Raw genomic sequence first — 15,107 nt, forward strand, 5'->3', positions numbered from 1 at the left:
GAAAGGCTCCAATAGAGGGGGGAAGGAGAGTGGGTTGTGGAATGGACATGTGTAGCATCTCCAAGAAATATAGTTATAGAGAGATTAGTAATAGTAGTTTCTTCTTTAAGTGATTGGACATGTCCATTCCACTGTAGATGACTCATAAGCCGTGCAAACTGGAAGTGAGTTCGGAGTCTATTTGAACATGGAAAGTATCACTTGTCCAAATTTATCATTGTTTTTAGATTGTTGGGAGATCATGTAGTGAAAGGTAATTGTATGACAACATCACCAGGTTGCCTCTCTGCAAATGTATATTATAGGACCATTAGCCAGAAAAGCCACAGACCCTGCTTGGGACCTAGTTGAATAACTCAACACACTATCCGAAGGCTTCACATTAGCCAACTAAACTAGTAACACAAGTGAATACAACTGGAGATGCAAAATAAGGACTGCCCTTCATATGTCTGCAACTGCAGTGAACAATTGAGTCAAAGACCTGAAAGGTATAGTCCATTCCAGATTAAAAGCTAAAGCTCTTTTAACATTCAGACCTTATGACCATGAGACTTTGGAAGAAGGTCGGCAAGAAGACTTGCTTGATTAATATGAAAAGCGGAAACCACCTTGGTGAGAAATTTGGGTGAGGACAAAGATGAACTTTGTGTGAATTGAAGAAAGTATATGGAAGATCTGAAACTGGTGCCCTCAACTGCCCCACTCTCCCTGGCCAACATAATGGCCACTAAAAAAGGTACAACAGGGAGTAGGCTGCTAGAGGCTCAAAGGTAGGACACATCAGCATCGGCTTTGCTAAATCCTTAGAGGTTTTTAAGGCCCGGCTTGACAAAGCCTTGGCTGGGATGATTTAGTTGATGTTGGTCCTGCTTTGAGCAGGAGATTGGACTAGATGACCTACTGAAGTCTCTTCCAACCCTAATAGTCTATGATTCTAAGACTACATTCAGGCTCCGTGGGGGAACATGGTTCTGCCCCTCTGGAAATAGTCTGTTCAGGCCCTTTAAAAATTTTACAGATATTGGGTTGGAAAAAAGAGCAGTTTTCAATAGTGGGTGGAATGCCAAGATAGCCACTAGGTGCACTCTGCTTGAGCTAATCGACAACCTTTGCCGTTTTAGGGACAGAAGATAGTCCAAAATGTGCTGACTAGAAGTGAGGGATGGGGAAACCCCTTTCTGTATGGACCAGATGGAAAACCTCTTCCATTTAGACAGGTAAGTACTCCTAGTTGATGGTTTTCTACTATTCAGCAGCACCTCCTGAACTTCCCTAGAGCAGGACTCCTCTGCCTGAAGATTGGGGTGGAGGAGGCAGCCATGATTCTGTAAAATAAAGTCTGTGTGAAGTGGAATTGACAGTGGGGACTGACTGATAGGTCTAAGAGCTCTGAAAACCAATTCTGATGGGGACAAGCCGGGGCAATCAGTATAAGATGGGCCTTGTCCTGCTTGACCTTGCACAGAACTTTGGGTAGAGAGGGATGAAAGGAAAAGCATAAAGGAGACCCTCTGACTACAGCAGCAATAAAACGGTTGTCAATGAACCTGGGATGTGGCCAGCTTGAGAGCAAACAGACTTCTGTTGCAAACACATCCATTTTGGGAGTTCCCCAGAGCTGAAAAATGAACCTTGCTATGTCAGGGAGAAGGGACCACTGTTGATAAACAACCTGTTCAGGCGACCTGCCAGTCCCCACTGCTATTCTGGGTCCCTGGAAGGTAAGTCTCTTTCAGAAGTACAGAGTTGACAATGCAAAAGTCCCAAAAGCAGAAATGCTTCCCAGCAGAGCAGTGAAGACTGAACCCCTCCATGTTTGCTTACATAAAATGTGTTGTCAGTCAACACCAACAAGCTCCTTCCCTGGATGTGAGGAAGGAATGCAATGCATACTAATTGGATAGCTCTCAATGCCATGATATTTATGTGCAGACAGAGAGTCTCTGTGGAGGCGTCTGCAGTAGCCCCAAGTCAGCCAAACCCAAGTCTGAGGCATCCATGACTAAGGTAAGAGATTGGTGAGGTGGGGTGAAGGAAACTCCCTTGCAGACATTGGCTGAGTCTATCCACCAGTGTAGGGAGGATAATGAAAACTAGCATGTCTACGTGGTACTTCTTTGGTGAATACACCTTGGCTGGCTAGCCCTGAATTAGCCTGAAATGCAGCCTGGCATATTGGACTACATATGTGCATGCTGCCATATGTCCCAGCAACCTCAAACACTTTCTTACCATGGACAGGGGATAAGATTTTAAGTTTAAAATGACATTTTGCACTCTCTGAAACCTCTCCTGAGGTAGTAAAGCTCTAGCCATTGTCGAGTCCAGGACCACTCTAATAAATTCTATTTTCTGTACTAGAGACAGAACTGACTTCTCTGTGTGGCTCAGCAGGCAGAACGCTTCAAACATGGATTGGATTACGTTTATGCTGGAGAAGACCTGTGACCTGGATTGACTTCTTATCAGCCTGTTGTCTAGGTAAGGGAAGATGTGGATCCCTGACCTCCAAAAGGAAAATTGCAACCACCACCATACATTTTGCAAATACAAAAGGGGCAGCTGAGAGACCAAAGGGGAGCACTGTGACGTGATAATGGAAACCACTGACTATAAACCTTAGAAATTTTCTGTGGCTTTGATGAATTGCCACATGAAAGTAAGTGTCCTTTAAGTCAAGAGCAGCATATCAGTCTGCTGCATCCAGGGAAGGAATTATGTAAGCCATTCAGAACTTTGATTTCTTTAGGACCTTGTTTAACTCTCTTAAATCTAAAATAGGCCTGAGACCTCCTCCTGTTTTCAAGATCAGGAAGTTTTAGGAGTAAAACCCCACAATGGAGGGACCTCTTCTATAGCTCCTACAAAAAGAAATAATTGTGTCTCGTGAAACAACATGGTCTTGTGAGAGAGGTCCCTGAAAGAGGACGGGGTAGGGGGATGGGAAGACGGGTAGAAATAAATTGGAGTGTGTACCCCACTTTCACTGTGCTTAGAACCCACCAATGTGTTCTGATGTGGGCCCAAGAATGACAGAAGTGGGATAGGTAGTTTGCAAAAATTGGGAAAGAAAAAGATGCCACTCTTAGAACTGGTAGTCTGCTCTTGACTAGCCTATCAAAATGAGCTCTTGGAGGATGCTGCCTGCCTTGATGAGCTGGCAGCTACAGTGACAGAGGATGGTGGTGGTTGTCCTCTGTAATCTCTGCTCATCCTCCCTGGCAGGTCCAGCGCTTGAGGGGCAAACCCCAGAAATTGCTGAGACTGGTGAGGATGGAGGGCTTTCCACTTCACTGCTGGGGTGTAAATGCCCAGGGACTGTAAAGTTGCTCTAGAGTCACTGCAACTATTCCAAGTCTCATCAGTTTTTGCCGAGAAGAACGATAGCCCTTCAAATGGGAGGTCCTGGACTGTTTGCTGAACCTCTGGAGAGAGGTCAGAAGATTGCAACCAAGAAGAGCACCTCCTAGTGATGGTAGAGGACATGCAGTAGGCCACAGAGTCTGCTGTTTCCAGACCAGCCTGCAGAGCTGTTCTGGCATCCAGCCTGCCCTCCTTGATCATTGTCTGAAACTCCTGTTTTACATCATCTGTGAGCTTGTCCTTGAACTGTGAAATTCTATCCCACAGGGTAAAATTGTATCACCCCAGCAGAGCTTGCTGGTTTGCAATACAAATCTGTAACTCACCTATGGAATAAAACTTTTTTGCCCTCTTTGTTCTTTGGGCTTGATGCCTGGTGACCCTGTCTCTCTCTTTCATTGGCTGCCAACACTACTAGGGAGGCTCAAGGGGGATGATTATAGAGATGTTCGAACCACTGAGAGGGGACATAGTACCTCCTTTCAGGTGCCAAAATGTTGTGGGATGGCCCTGATGAACAGTCAAACAGCTAAAACGTTATCAGTGAAACAGCAATGTTAGGGTGTTAGATCACTCTCTTGGTATGGTGTGGTTACACATAACAAAAAGGTACCAACTCTAGGCTATGGCAATGGAGCCCAGCACTATAGGAATATGAGATGGAGATTGTGCACACCAAAAGGAAAGAAAATGTGGTAGCAGACGCCCTGTCTAGGAAAGAGCACCGAGAACTGACACCTGCAGAATAGCCTGCAGCTAGCCCTACTGTGTTAATGATAGGAGGTGTGATACAGAGGCCTATTGGTGCCACGAGGCAAAGGGTTCATTGTTCTTTATAAGCAGCTCATGTCTCAGACCTGACAAATTCACTACATTGAATATCTCACTTTCATAGTATTTACCCAGGAAGGGTAGCTTGTGAGGTCTCTACTGAAAGCTTGTAACTTATTACTAGTCATGCTCATAATCACTGTGAGATGTATGTATGAGTAAATATTTAAGGAATAACATAACTATATTTAACATGTAAAGAGCTATGTTATTATTTAATATTATTATATGCATTACCATAGTACTAGGAGCCCTAGTCATGGTTATAGGTGCTGTACAAATAAAAAACAAAAAAGTATTATATTATTGTAAAGTATATTTATGGGGCAAAATCCTGGGTTTTTTGATTCAATGAAAAGTCTTGTTGAATTATTTGATACGTTATTCTCACAATTGAGATTTTTTACAAAAATCCCAATATCATATAGAAATATTCCAATAAAAACTTTGACATTTTGCAAACCTCTGTTCTTTGCTTTTATCTAAAATTCTACTTCAAATTCCTCAAGTTCTATTTGACCATACACCACAAATTTATGAAAGACCAGGATTCATTTCTTTTTTTCCCCATGTTTGCCTTCAAGGCTTTTTTCTATTAGAGCTAATCATAATATTGCTTAGTGACTTTCTGCACCAACAGTTCTATCTTTTATGATTGAAAACTATTTTTTTTTTCTTCTTGCTAGTGGTATATAAGAATCTGGAGGCTTTCCTGTGGTCTATTGCCCAACTGTGCATAGTTATACTAACAAAAGGAAATTGTGATGCATTAGCTTTCCCTTACATTCTATAAGATATTTCCCTTTATTACATAAAATATACATAAATATAATAAATAAACAATATAAATAAAAGTTGCCTGCTGAGAAGCACAATTTGTTCATACAGTTCGCTTCAATACTGGTGTCCTGGCTACTATGTTTTTTCCCCTAATCCATTGAATGTGTTAGTAATTTACATCATATTCAATCAACTCGATACAATAAATTCAAAATAAGTAAAGACATGACCAGTGGGCTTAATTTTTAAAAATGCTGAACACCAATCATTTCAAATGAAGTTGCGGGTCCTCATTATATCTGATGACCAGGCACAGTATATGTGGATAGATTTACACAGAAATCTACTTGAGCACAAAAATATAAACAAAAATCTTCCAGTGAATATATAAAGTAATAGCATCAGCCCTTGCTTGTTAACCGATCCAGATGCATACTAAACATTCATCTAGCTGAATAGAGTAATATGAAAAAAAAGTCATAGTTAAAGTGTACGTACAATATGTCATATTATATGGAACAATAAAGAATAAAATTCCAGAAATGCCTTTATCTCAGCTACTTCTGTCGTAAAATGAAAAAGAACATTGCAGTGGTTCACTTACTAACCTGGCTGTTAAAGTCGGAGAAATAGCAACGGAGGTAAAAATCTCAACCATAGCCATTTTACAAAGGTCAGCGGCAGATCCTACAAAAGAAAGTGATCTGTTTTTAATATAAAATATGGGGCCGGGGAAGAGCTCTTTAGTCCTCTGAACTATGCAGGTCTGAAACTGACTCCATAAAGTTAACAAAGAGCAAGCTCAATATTACCAAAGAATCAAAAATGCTAATTAATACTATTAACGAAGTATGAATTCACCTTTAATATTGATATGGGAACATAGGAATTGCCAGACTGGACCAGACCAATGGTCAAGCTAAACCCAGTATTCTGTCTCTGATAGTGGCTAGTACCAGCTGCTTCAGAAGAGGAAGATGCAAGAAAGCCTCTAATAGGAAGTTATGGAATAGTTTACCCCCCAAGAAATTTTTTTCTGAACTGCCATTAAAGGTTGGCTTATACCCTGAAACATGAATCATCCCAAATATACATACATACCTACATACTGCGTGCATGTGTGAGAGAGAAAAGCAGTTTCTTAACTTATCCATGAGAAAAATCAAAGTGCATAATAGCCTAAATAACCTAGATTTTAGTTATGGTCAGGCATAGTTTGATGAGTTAAAGCTATAATAAATCCGTGGAATAGAGTTAGAAAAGACGACACAAGCTCAGTTAAGAAAACTGAGCTAGGGAATGGCTAATAAGACAAATTTCTTCAAAAATAACCACATCAAAGCTAATGACAGCCATTTCAAATTGGTACACCATACATTCCTAGTCTTTTGAGTATAAGTTGTCACCAAGATAAGATGCTACCTTACTATATGAAATCACTACTGTATCTTTTACCACAGTAACTGTAGTCAGTATAAATAGAGGAGTGTAATATGGTCTTTAAAAACTATCTCAGAGCTGAACTTATGAAATTAAAATCTCAACATAGGAAGGAATTTTTTGGTAATATTTAAAAATAATTGAATATTTTTTAATTATAAACCCCATTTTAACATCCTTCCCAAATACCTATCAGAATTCTGTATCTGGCTGAAAGCTTTCCAGTGGAACAGTTTTCTACTGGAAAATGCTGATTCAACTAAATGAAACATTTTGTGGGAACATATCAATTTCACAGACATTTTTGACAATAAATTACTGAAACATTTCATTTTGATAAGGTCAAAGTGCTTCATTTTGATTTTATTGTTTTGAATATTAATATAATATAATATACTTAGTTAAAATGATAAAGTCAATAGAAAGCTACAATAAGGTCATTCAATATTTCAAAAATTTCATTTCAATTTAGGAGAAAAGAAAACTTTGAAATGTCAGAATTTCCTCTGGAATGGAAATTTCAAGTTTCAACCAATTCTACAAAATTCTCTTCTGGTGTTTCAAAATTGAAAAACCCAAATTTGTTGTCTGAAATTTGGGATTCAGGCCTGCAAGGAACCAAATGTCTTCTGTGAGGTGCTGAGCATCCTCAATTCCCATTGGCTTCAGTTACAGATGCTCTACACCTCCTTGTAAGATGCGGCTGCCAATGGACAATAGTCCAGAATATTACATAATTAATTTGCCTGTTTTGAAAACAAAACATTAAAATAAAGAATGTTTGAGGGGAAAAAACCCCAACAATTCATTGCTCCTTCCTAAAGGAAAATTCAAGCCACTTTCATGAGAAGCACCTTCATAAACATGTCTAAAAAGTACTTTTCATTTGCATGATAGGGTTCACAGCTCCACTCTAACTTGCAAGCATTATGCAAATCATACCAACATCAGCTCTTTAAATAAGTAAAAACCTGTAGATTTTTAATGCAACACCTTAAAGCAGCAGCAAGGGTCATTTAAAGATACCAAGTTACTTCAAATGGGGTGTGAACTCAGCAGACTGACATAAGTAAATTAGGTGGATTTATTGCATTTTGTTTGGCAAATTTGCTAGTTTATATTGCAAAGATAAGACCTGTTTAACTCTTTAATGCTTTCTTCCTGCTCATTCCACACAAAGAATGAGCCCTGGTTGCAACAGAAATAATAATAATACAATACAACGTCTCTTTTAATAGGTATTTCTCAAAAAACAGAAATCTGAAAAAATTAAAATTTGAGTCTCTTTGTAGTAAAACCACTGAAACCATGGTTTCTGTGCCATGGGCTACACTACAAATTTATGTCTATATGACTACATCTCTCAGATGTGTGGAAAATCCACCCCCATGAGCAATGCAATTACATGGACTGAACTCCCAGTGTAGACAGCGCTATGTCAACCAGAGGGCTTCTCCTGTCGACATAGCTACCACCTCTTTGTTAGGTGGAACACGAGCTTCTCCCGTTGGCATAGGTAGCGTCTTCACTAACCGCTACAGCAGCACCGGTGCCGCTGTCCTGGTGCAGCTGCGCCATTGCAGGGCTGTAAGTGTACACAGGCCCAGTCACAAACGGACAAAGAAACCAAAAAGAGACAGCCTTAGGAAAACTGCATTTGAAGTGCTGCAGCAGTAATCTTCCACCTCATACAGCTAGCTACCCTAGAGTATTGTAGCATACCATTGTGTTCTTGTTCCCTACCGGCTAGTGAGTGTTTCATACTTCTGTCACTTAAAGCTGTAAAATACAAAATTAATTCATGCCACCCATTTATTATTTCTTGTCTGTTGACTTCATTTGTCAACCTCCACCCAGTCAGAGGAAATTAAACCTTCTCCTTTTTTTTTTTTTTACCTTGGACAACAAAGTTGACAGCCTGCCTCTCTGCTTGAGTACGTAGTCTGTAGTCTCGAGCATTGATATTAGGCAAGTGTCTTCTACGTCCCATGATGGAAACCACATATCCTTTTGATATGTAAAATAGAAAATAGCATTAATGGAGTGGTTAAATATGAGATTTGAAACAAATCTTCCAATATTAAGTTGTCAGCAATTTCCTGATGCTTTTGGCCAATATTACTGAATATTGAAAATAGTCTAAGTCACTTGTTTCAACATTTATTCCCCAGCTAATCAAAAGTAGTCTGACTGGTAGAGTGAAATGTGGATGCAACCACATATCATTGATATCTCCATTACTCTAACCCTGCAAGGCATTAAACACACTCAATTCCAATTCAAATAATCGAAGTTACTCAGGCCTGATCTAAACTTAAAAGTTTTGCTGATATAGCTATGTCGGATAGGGCTGTGAAAAAAAAAATTACACCCCTAAGCAACATGCCAATGCCAGCAAAAGCCCCAGTATAGACTCAGATGCAAAAAAGTCCTTTTGCTGGTATTGCTTATTTTATTCAGTAAACTGGTATAAGCTATACCAGCAAAACAACCCTTCCCAGTAAAAATTGCACCTCCTCTAGGAGGGTTTGCTGGTATAGCTATACTGGTTATATGATTGCTGACAGCTCATAATGGACGCAAGTAGAGACAGGTGTCTTCCATCCCTGCACTGGCTCACAGCCAAGGATTTTAGCTATGGGACTTTTGCTGGTTATATACATAGATCACGGATTCATTATCACAGAAGTGGGAATGTTTTTTGACACATCTTTCAAGAAAAGAAAGCTATATTATTTTAAGTAGATCTAAACAAAATATATTGCCTGAGTAGCACTTCATCAAACAGGATGTTTAGGACATATTTATGGCTTTAAATATTTGCAGTAATCCACTACTCCTTAGTAGAACTAACTTATGAATGCAATTATGGCATGAAATGACAGCCCATGGTTATGTACAGTGTTGTTGTGGCTGCATTGGTCCCAGGATTTTAGAGAGACAAGGTGGATGAGGTAATATCTTTTATTGGACCAATTTCTGTTGGTGGAGGAGGTGATGACCTGAAAAAGAGCGCTGTGTAGCTTGAAAGCTTGTCTTTTTCACCACAGAAATTGGTTCAATAAAAAATATTACCTTACCCACCTGGTCTCTAAAACCCATGGTTATAGTAATTTTTTAAGCACCGCAAAGAATAAACAAGGAACAGCATGTCTTCTGTGAGTAAAAGTCTGAATCAATTATATACTGTTATAGAAAGAGGTTGAAAGTGCTGTTCTGAGAAAATGATGCAGGAAAATGATAAAACACAAATCCATCGTATCACCTGTGGGTGAACACTTTTCACAAAGCAATCACTCTATATCTGACCTATCAGTCCTAATCCTCAAAGGAAACCTGCACAACATTTTCAAAAGATGATCAAGGGAGCTTAAATTCACAATTTTGCTAGACACTAAAAATCATGGACTGAATAGAGACTGAATTTATGGCTTATTACAAAAATATCTCACACATTAACAACCCTCTCCACCAGCTGCTTCCCCCACCCTTTGTTTCCTCCTTATGATTGGATGTGTGTTAATAGGCCACTTCACCTTGAATGGTCCCTTGAAATATGTGTTTATTATTTATGCTAAAAAATCTGTTCCATTTATATTTAGCTGAGTAAGTGTCCCAGACTGAAGAAGAGCTCTGTGTAAGCTCAAAAGCACATCTTTCTGACCAATAGAAGTTGGTCCAAATAAAGATATTACCTCACCCACCTTGTTCTGAGAAAAGCAATTTTCCCGACACAGGATTAGTTGCAGTTATTAAAGTAACAAGTTTGATGACAATGCACTCTTCTTCACTGTGACTGGTAACAATAGATTGCAAATTGTTGATTTTTTCTACAAAATGTTTGTATTGAAAAGTATGTTATGTATTTTGGGGTGAGTATATATATTCTTTGACAGTTCTGATAAAGAAAATGTCAAATAACTAAAACTTCGCCCCAAGGGTATAGCCATGGGTGGGTCTGGGTGGGCATGGCCCACCCACTTAGCATCCAGGCCCACTCCCCAGACCTGGTTCTGCCCGGCTCCAGCACTTACTACCCAGTACTTGAGAACCAGTGGCAACCTCTTCCTTGGCCCTGACACCAGGTACCCCTATACCTGAGCCCAAAGATTCACCATACCACCTAAATCAGTGCCAGGAAAATATGTGGTTCCAAAGGATCTCGATGTTTTGGAGGAGCTGGAGTGTCGATTACTTTTGGTTGAATTTAACAGTCCTCTGGTATGCATGCCACTGTTACATCAATAATGATCTCCTCCCCAGCACAACAGCTGCTCTAATATTACACCCAGTACTCCTGCCTCAGCAGCCCCTCCTTTAGAGGTGGAATTCTCTTATTCCTCATCTGACTCACAACACAGTGGGAAGGGATCATCTATCTATTCCCCTAAAGCCCCTTCTTCTGAATTCTATGGGTCAGAAAGGGAGTCTTGGGTCTCCTACAAACCTAAAAATCATCGTGTTTTCCTTGGGCCTTTATGTCTTATCCATATAATATCCTTGCATGGCCATACTGGAAACTGTGCAGTCCTTATCATGGGCATTCTCCCAACTCCACCTCATAGAGAAAGAACTGTGCAACCTCAGACATTCCCAGATCATTTTCAGCCTGCAGAAGTCTCTGAGAAAATTACTTACCTATCCTTATAGTTAGAAAGATTTTCCTCATATCTAATCTAAATCTCCCTTGCTGCAGATTAAGCCAGTTACTTCTTGTCCTACCCTTGGTGGACATGGAGAACATTTGATTATTGTCCTCGTTATAAAAGCCTTTAACATATTTGAAGACTGTTATGTCTCCCTTTGGTCTCCTTTTCTCAAGGTCAAACATGCCCAGTTTCTTTAACCTTTCCTCATAGGTCAGGCTGTCTAAACTTTATATCATTTTTGTTGCTCTCCTCTGGACTCTCTCCAATTTACCAAATACTATTCATTAGTGGAAGCTTCCAGAGCAGGCGTTTCTTATGGCAGGACTGTATTGAAATCCATTTTTAGATAGACTCCAAGCACCCACCAAATTACATCATGTCACTTCTTGTGAGTCACTAAGACTGGAATATATCTAGATCTAGAAAAGCTGCTTACCTGTACAGTAACTTCAATTCTTCGTGATGTGTTCTCTGTGTTCTCCATATATATATTATATATATTCCATGACCTACCTTCCTTCCCCTCTATTACTGATTCCTATTATAGATTGGATTCTGTAGTGGAGAGAGAACTGATTGGCTGTTGGGCCCACTGTTATTTATGCCCTGGAGAGGGGCGTGAAGGCACTCAGGGTGCATGCGTGGCCACAACAGACACTGCTGGCCAGTCTCAAGCACAGATTCCAAGGCCAGAAGGGAGCATTGTGATCATCTAGTCTGACCTCTTGTATAGCACAGGCCATGAACTTTCCCCAAAATAATTCCTAGAGCAGATCTTTTAGAAAAACATCCACTCTTGATGTAGAATCCACCAGGACCTTTGGTAAATTGTTCCAATGGTTAATTACTGTCACTTAAAAATTCACACCTTATTTCCAATCTGAGATGTTAGGTCACCAAGAGTGGAATATATATCTGGATAACACATCTTGAAAAGCTCCCCTTACCAGACAGGCAAATAACTTTCTTTTTGCTTGATTATCTGCAGTGGGTAATGCCTTAAGTGCCTCAAAATCTTTTCTATTAATTGCAATGAAGTTCAAAGTGATCTCTCTATTATCTAACTGGTCTCTTATACACACAACTGAATGGAAATAGGGATGTCTTTTGGCAGGGATGGGCACCTGAAACTTAGTTGTTGAACAAGAGACACTCGGGACTGGCCTTCTGGTGAGTGACTACAGTGATTCTTGTATTACAGTAGCAATTTTCTCAAGTCCTACACTTTGGAGAGTCTCCCTCCAGGTCATGTCTCTACCTTGACTTTCTCAGAGTGAGATCAGGCTTCTTTTTATATAGTCCCCCTTCCCAAAGCAGTCACATGATCCTCCAGCCCCATAACTCCTTCCCGGTCATATGTGCTCCAGCTGGGGAAACTACAGGTCCCAGAATGTTCCCTTCTGACAGGACTGAGGAGTATGACATGTGGGCTAGGATGCATGCATGCACCCAACAGACCAGTGCACTTTTACAAATTATATATTTATTTTATTAAACTTACATTTTCATAAGTCATTGTTTGGGGTAGTGAAGGAATTGGTTCATCTTATTATTCATTACAAATTACTGTAAAATTTTAAAACCTGTCCTCTTTTTTTCTCTTTGAGATACTTGCTGAATAAGACTTCTGCTCCCAGAATGAACCCTGCTCATGTCAAATTATACTGCATTATATTGATATATGATGTGCTCCAGCATAAAACAGCCTAAGGAACCTATTCTTCATTAAATAGATTTGATGGCTGCTGGCCCACAAAAATTCAGCCTCAGAGTTTCAAAGCTATAATCCAATTCAAGAGCCAAAATTTTTACATATTTCTTCTGTGCATCAGTCAGCATTTGTGCTCTTGAACTGTATTTAGTATCTATGGCTGCAGGGCCATGAAGAATGTTTTGTTTTTTGGTTTTTTGGGCCAACAGCTGCAGACTCTCCTTGTATTAAATCCTGTGCCCTCTACACATCCCCATTTGTCTTTAGTGAGTATCCAGACCCTAGGAGTGAAGTAAGGAGAGAGGCAAAGCAGTGGCATAGCCACGGGGCCAATGGGGCCATGCCCAGGGGCCCTGGCCAACTGGGGACTCCCAGAAAAATAGGCGCCCCATGCCCCAACCTGCTCCACCCACCTGGCATTCCTGCCAGGGAGTGAAGTCTGGGCATGGGGGCTTGCCCCGCTCCACCCAGTGCTCCTGCCAGGGAGCAGGGTTGGCACAGGGGCTTGTGGGTGGGTGGGCTCCAGACTGGGGCAAATCCCTGTGCCTTGACCCTGCTCCCCAACTGGAGCCAAAGGTGGTGAGTAGTGGTTGGTTCTGCACTGCCTTTTATGCTTGTAGTATGGGTGTGCAAGGACATTCAGGATGCATGCATGGCCCCAGCGGACACTGCTGGCCAAAAGACTCCAATCTTAAGCACATGGGCTGCATCTGATCAAGAGCGGAATATAATACTGCTTTTGAGGGAATTCTGCACCAAAAAATAAAAATTCTGCACACAATATTTTAAAATTCTGCAGATTTTATGTCAATAAATAAATGTGGAAGCTCCAGTATGGTAGTGGGGAGCACAGGCCACTGGCTGCACAGAGGTAGGAGATCACCCTGTAGCCCATTCCCCTCTGGGACACAGTCTCAGCGATGAAGCTGCACCTGACCCTGACATAGTGCAAGGGCTGGGCCCATGCCAGAGGTCTGTGTCTGAGGGGTGAGAAGGGGGGGTGGGACAGGCGAAGGAAGGCTGCAGTGTGGTCTCCCACCTCAATGCAGCCAGTCGCCTGTGCTCCCCACTGCCATGCTGGAGCTCCACATTTATTTATTGATAAATAAATGTTGCAGAAATTTAAAATACTATCCACAGAATTTTTATTTTTTTGGTTCAGAAATCCCTCAGGAGTAGCAGGTGAAGCAACTCCCCAGGGTTAGCAGCCCCATGTCATATGCACAAGGTGTGGGCAGGCAGGCTCAATCCGGCAGGATCCAAGTGTGGAGGGGCTTAGTGTGTGGGGGTGGATCCAGGTGCAGGGTGAGAGGGTTCTGTGTGGGGGATCTGGTGCGAGCAGCTCAGTGGGTGGGTCTGGGTGCAGGGAGGATCTGGATGAACAAGGGCTTGTTGAGGGAGTTTCAGGTGCAAGGGCAATGGGATTCTGGAGGAAGGGTCCAGGTGAAGGTGACTGTGGCTCAATAGAGGGGTGTTGTCAGTAGCTACCGGTGTGATGCTCTGCTCTTGTTCGATGATGATAACAGTCGGCTGCGTGTGTGTTCCCTCTGTGTGCCGCCCCAGCTCTGCGCAGATAGCTGACACAGCAGACTCCGAGAGAACCCCCAATGATCACAGACTCTAGTAAGGTACGAAGGAACCCGAGCCAGGTTTATTGTCAAACGAAGCACAGTAATAGTTTCCCGTAGACTCTACAAGACATACTACGAATTTGTGCCCCCTGGCAATGGATCGGCTTAGTCAGTGGCGGGACTTTCCACTGCCCCCTAGGCCAGACAAAGATGCGCACTCCAGGACCTACTTTTATACAGTTACAGGACAGATTACTCATCCCTACTGACAGATTGAGGTACAGCCTCTTGGCTCATTAGGGTGCTGTCTCCCCTTTGATCATGTTGTTTCTATCCATCATGCTGTCCTTTTGACCCTGTCTTTAAGATGCACCTGCTTCTAGCAGCCCTCTTCTTGCCAACTTCTGTGAGCAGGGCCTGCCTCTGGCTCACAGCCCAGTTTTTGCTTAGCAATGCCTGGAAGTACTTTGGTTCAGGCCTCAGACTAGGCCTCTGATGCAAGAGTTTATGTTTCAGGGCCTCCTCTTACTACAGGGGGGTTCTGGTTGTGGGGAGACTGGGTGCTGGGAGAGTGGGGCTTGCTGGGCGGAGTACAAGTTCAGCTGGTTGGGGCTCAATAGGGTGGGGCAGGCTTGTGGGGACGTCCAAGTGCATAGGGGGTGGGACTTCTCAGGGTGGGTATTCAAGTATGGGGTGCTCAACAGGGGGTGGTCTAGGTGTAGGGGTGAAGGTCTGGATGCAGAGGTCCAGATGCAGGGG

At 41.8% G+C, this 15,107-nt stretch overlaps 1 protein-coding gene across 1 annotated transcript in view; it reads right to left on the minus strand.

Annotated features, from left to right (window-relative positions):
- Positions 1–15,107, minus strand: part of POLN (DNA polymerase nu) — a 230,118-nt gene that overhangs the window by 29,411 nt on the left and 185,600 nt on the right. Inside the window, exons 23-24 of the mRNA XM_054029682.1 lie at positions 8,314–8,424; positions 5,582–5,664 (exon numbers count right to left, since the gene is read on the minus strand). Coding sequence (XP_053885657.1) covers positions 5,582–5,664; positions 8,314–8,424 — 194 coding nt within the window. The remainder of the gene's footprint in view (positions 1–5,581; positions 5,665–8,313; positions 8,425–15,107) is intronic.

The sequence above is a fragment of the Malaclemys terrapin genome, chromosome 5 (genome assembly GCF_027887155.1).
Source record: "Malaclemys terrapin pileata isolate rMalTer1 chromosome 5, rMalTer1.hap1, whole genome shotgun sequence".
In the NCBI taxonomy this organism is placed as follows: Eukaryota; Metazoa; Chordata; order Testudines; family Emydidae; genus Malaclemys; species Malaclemys terrapin.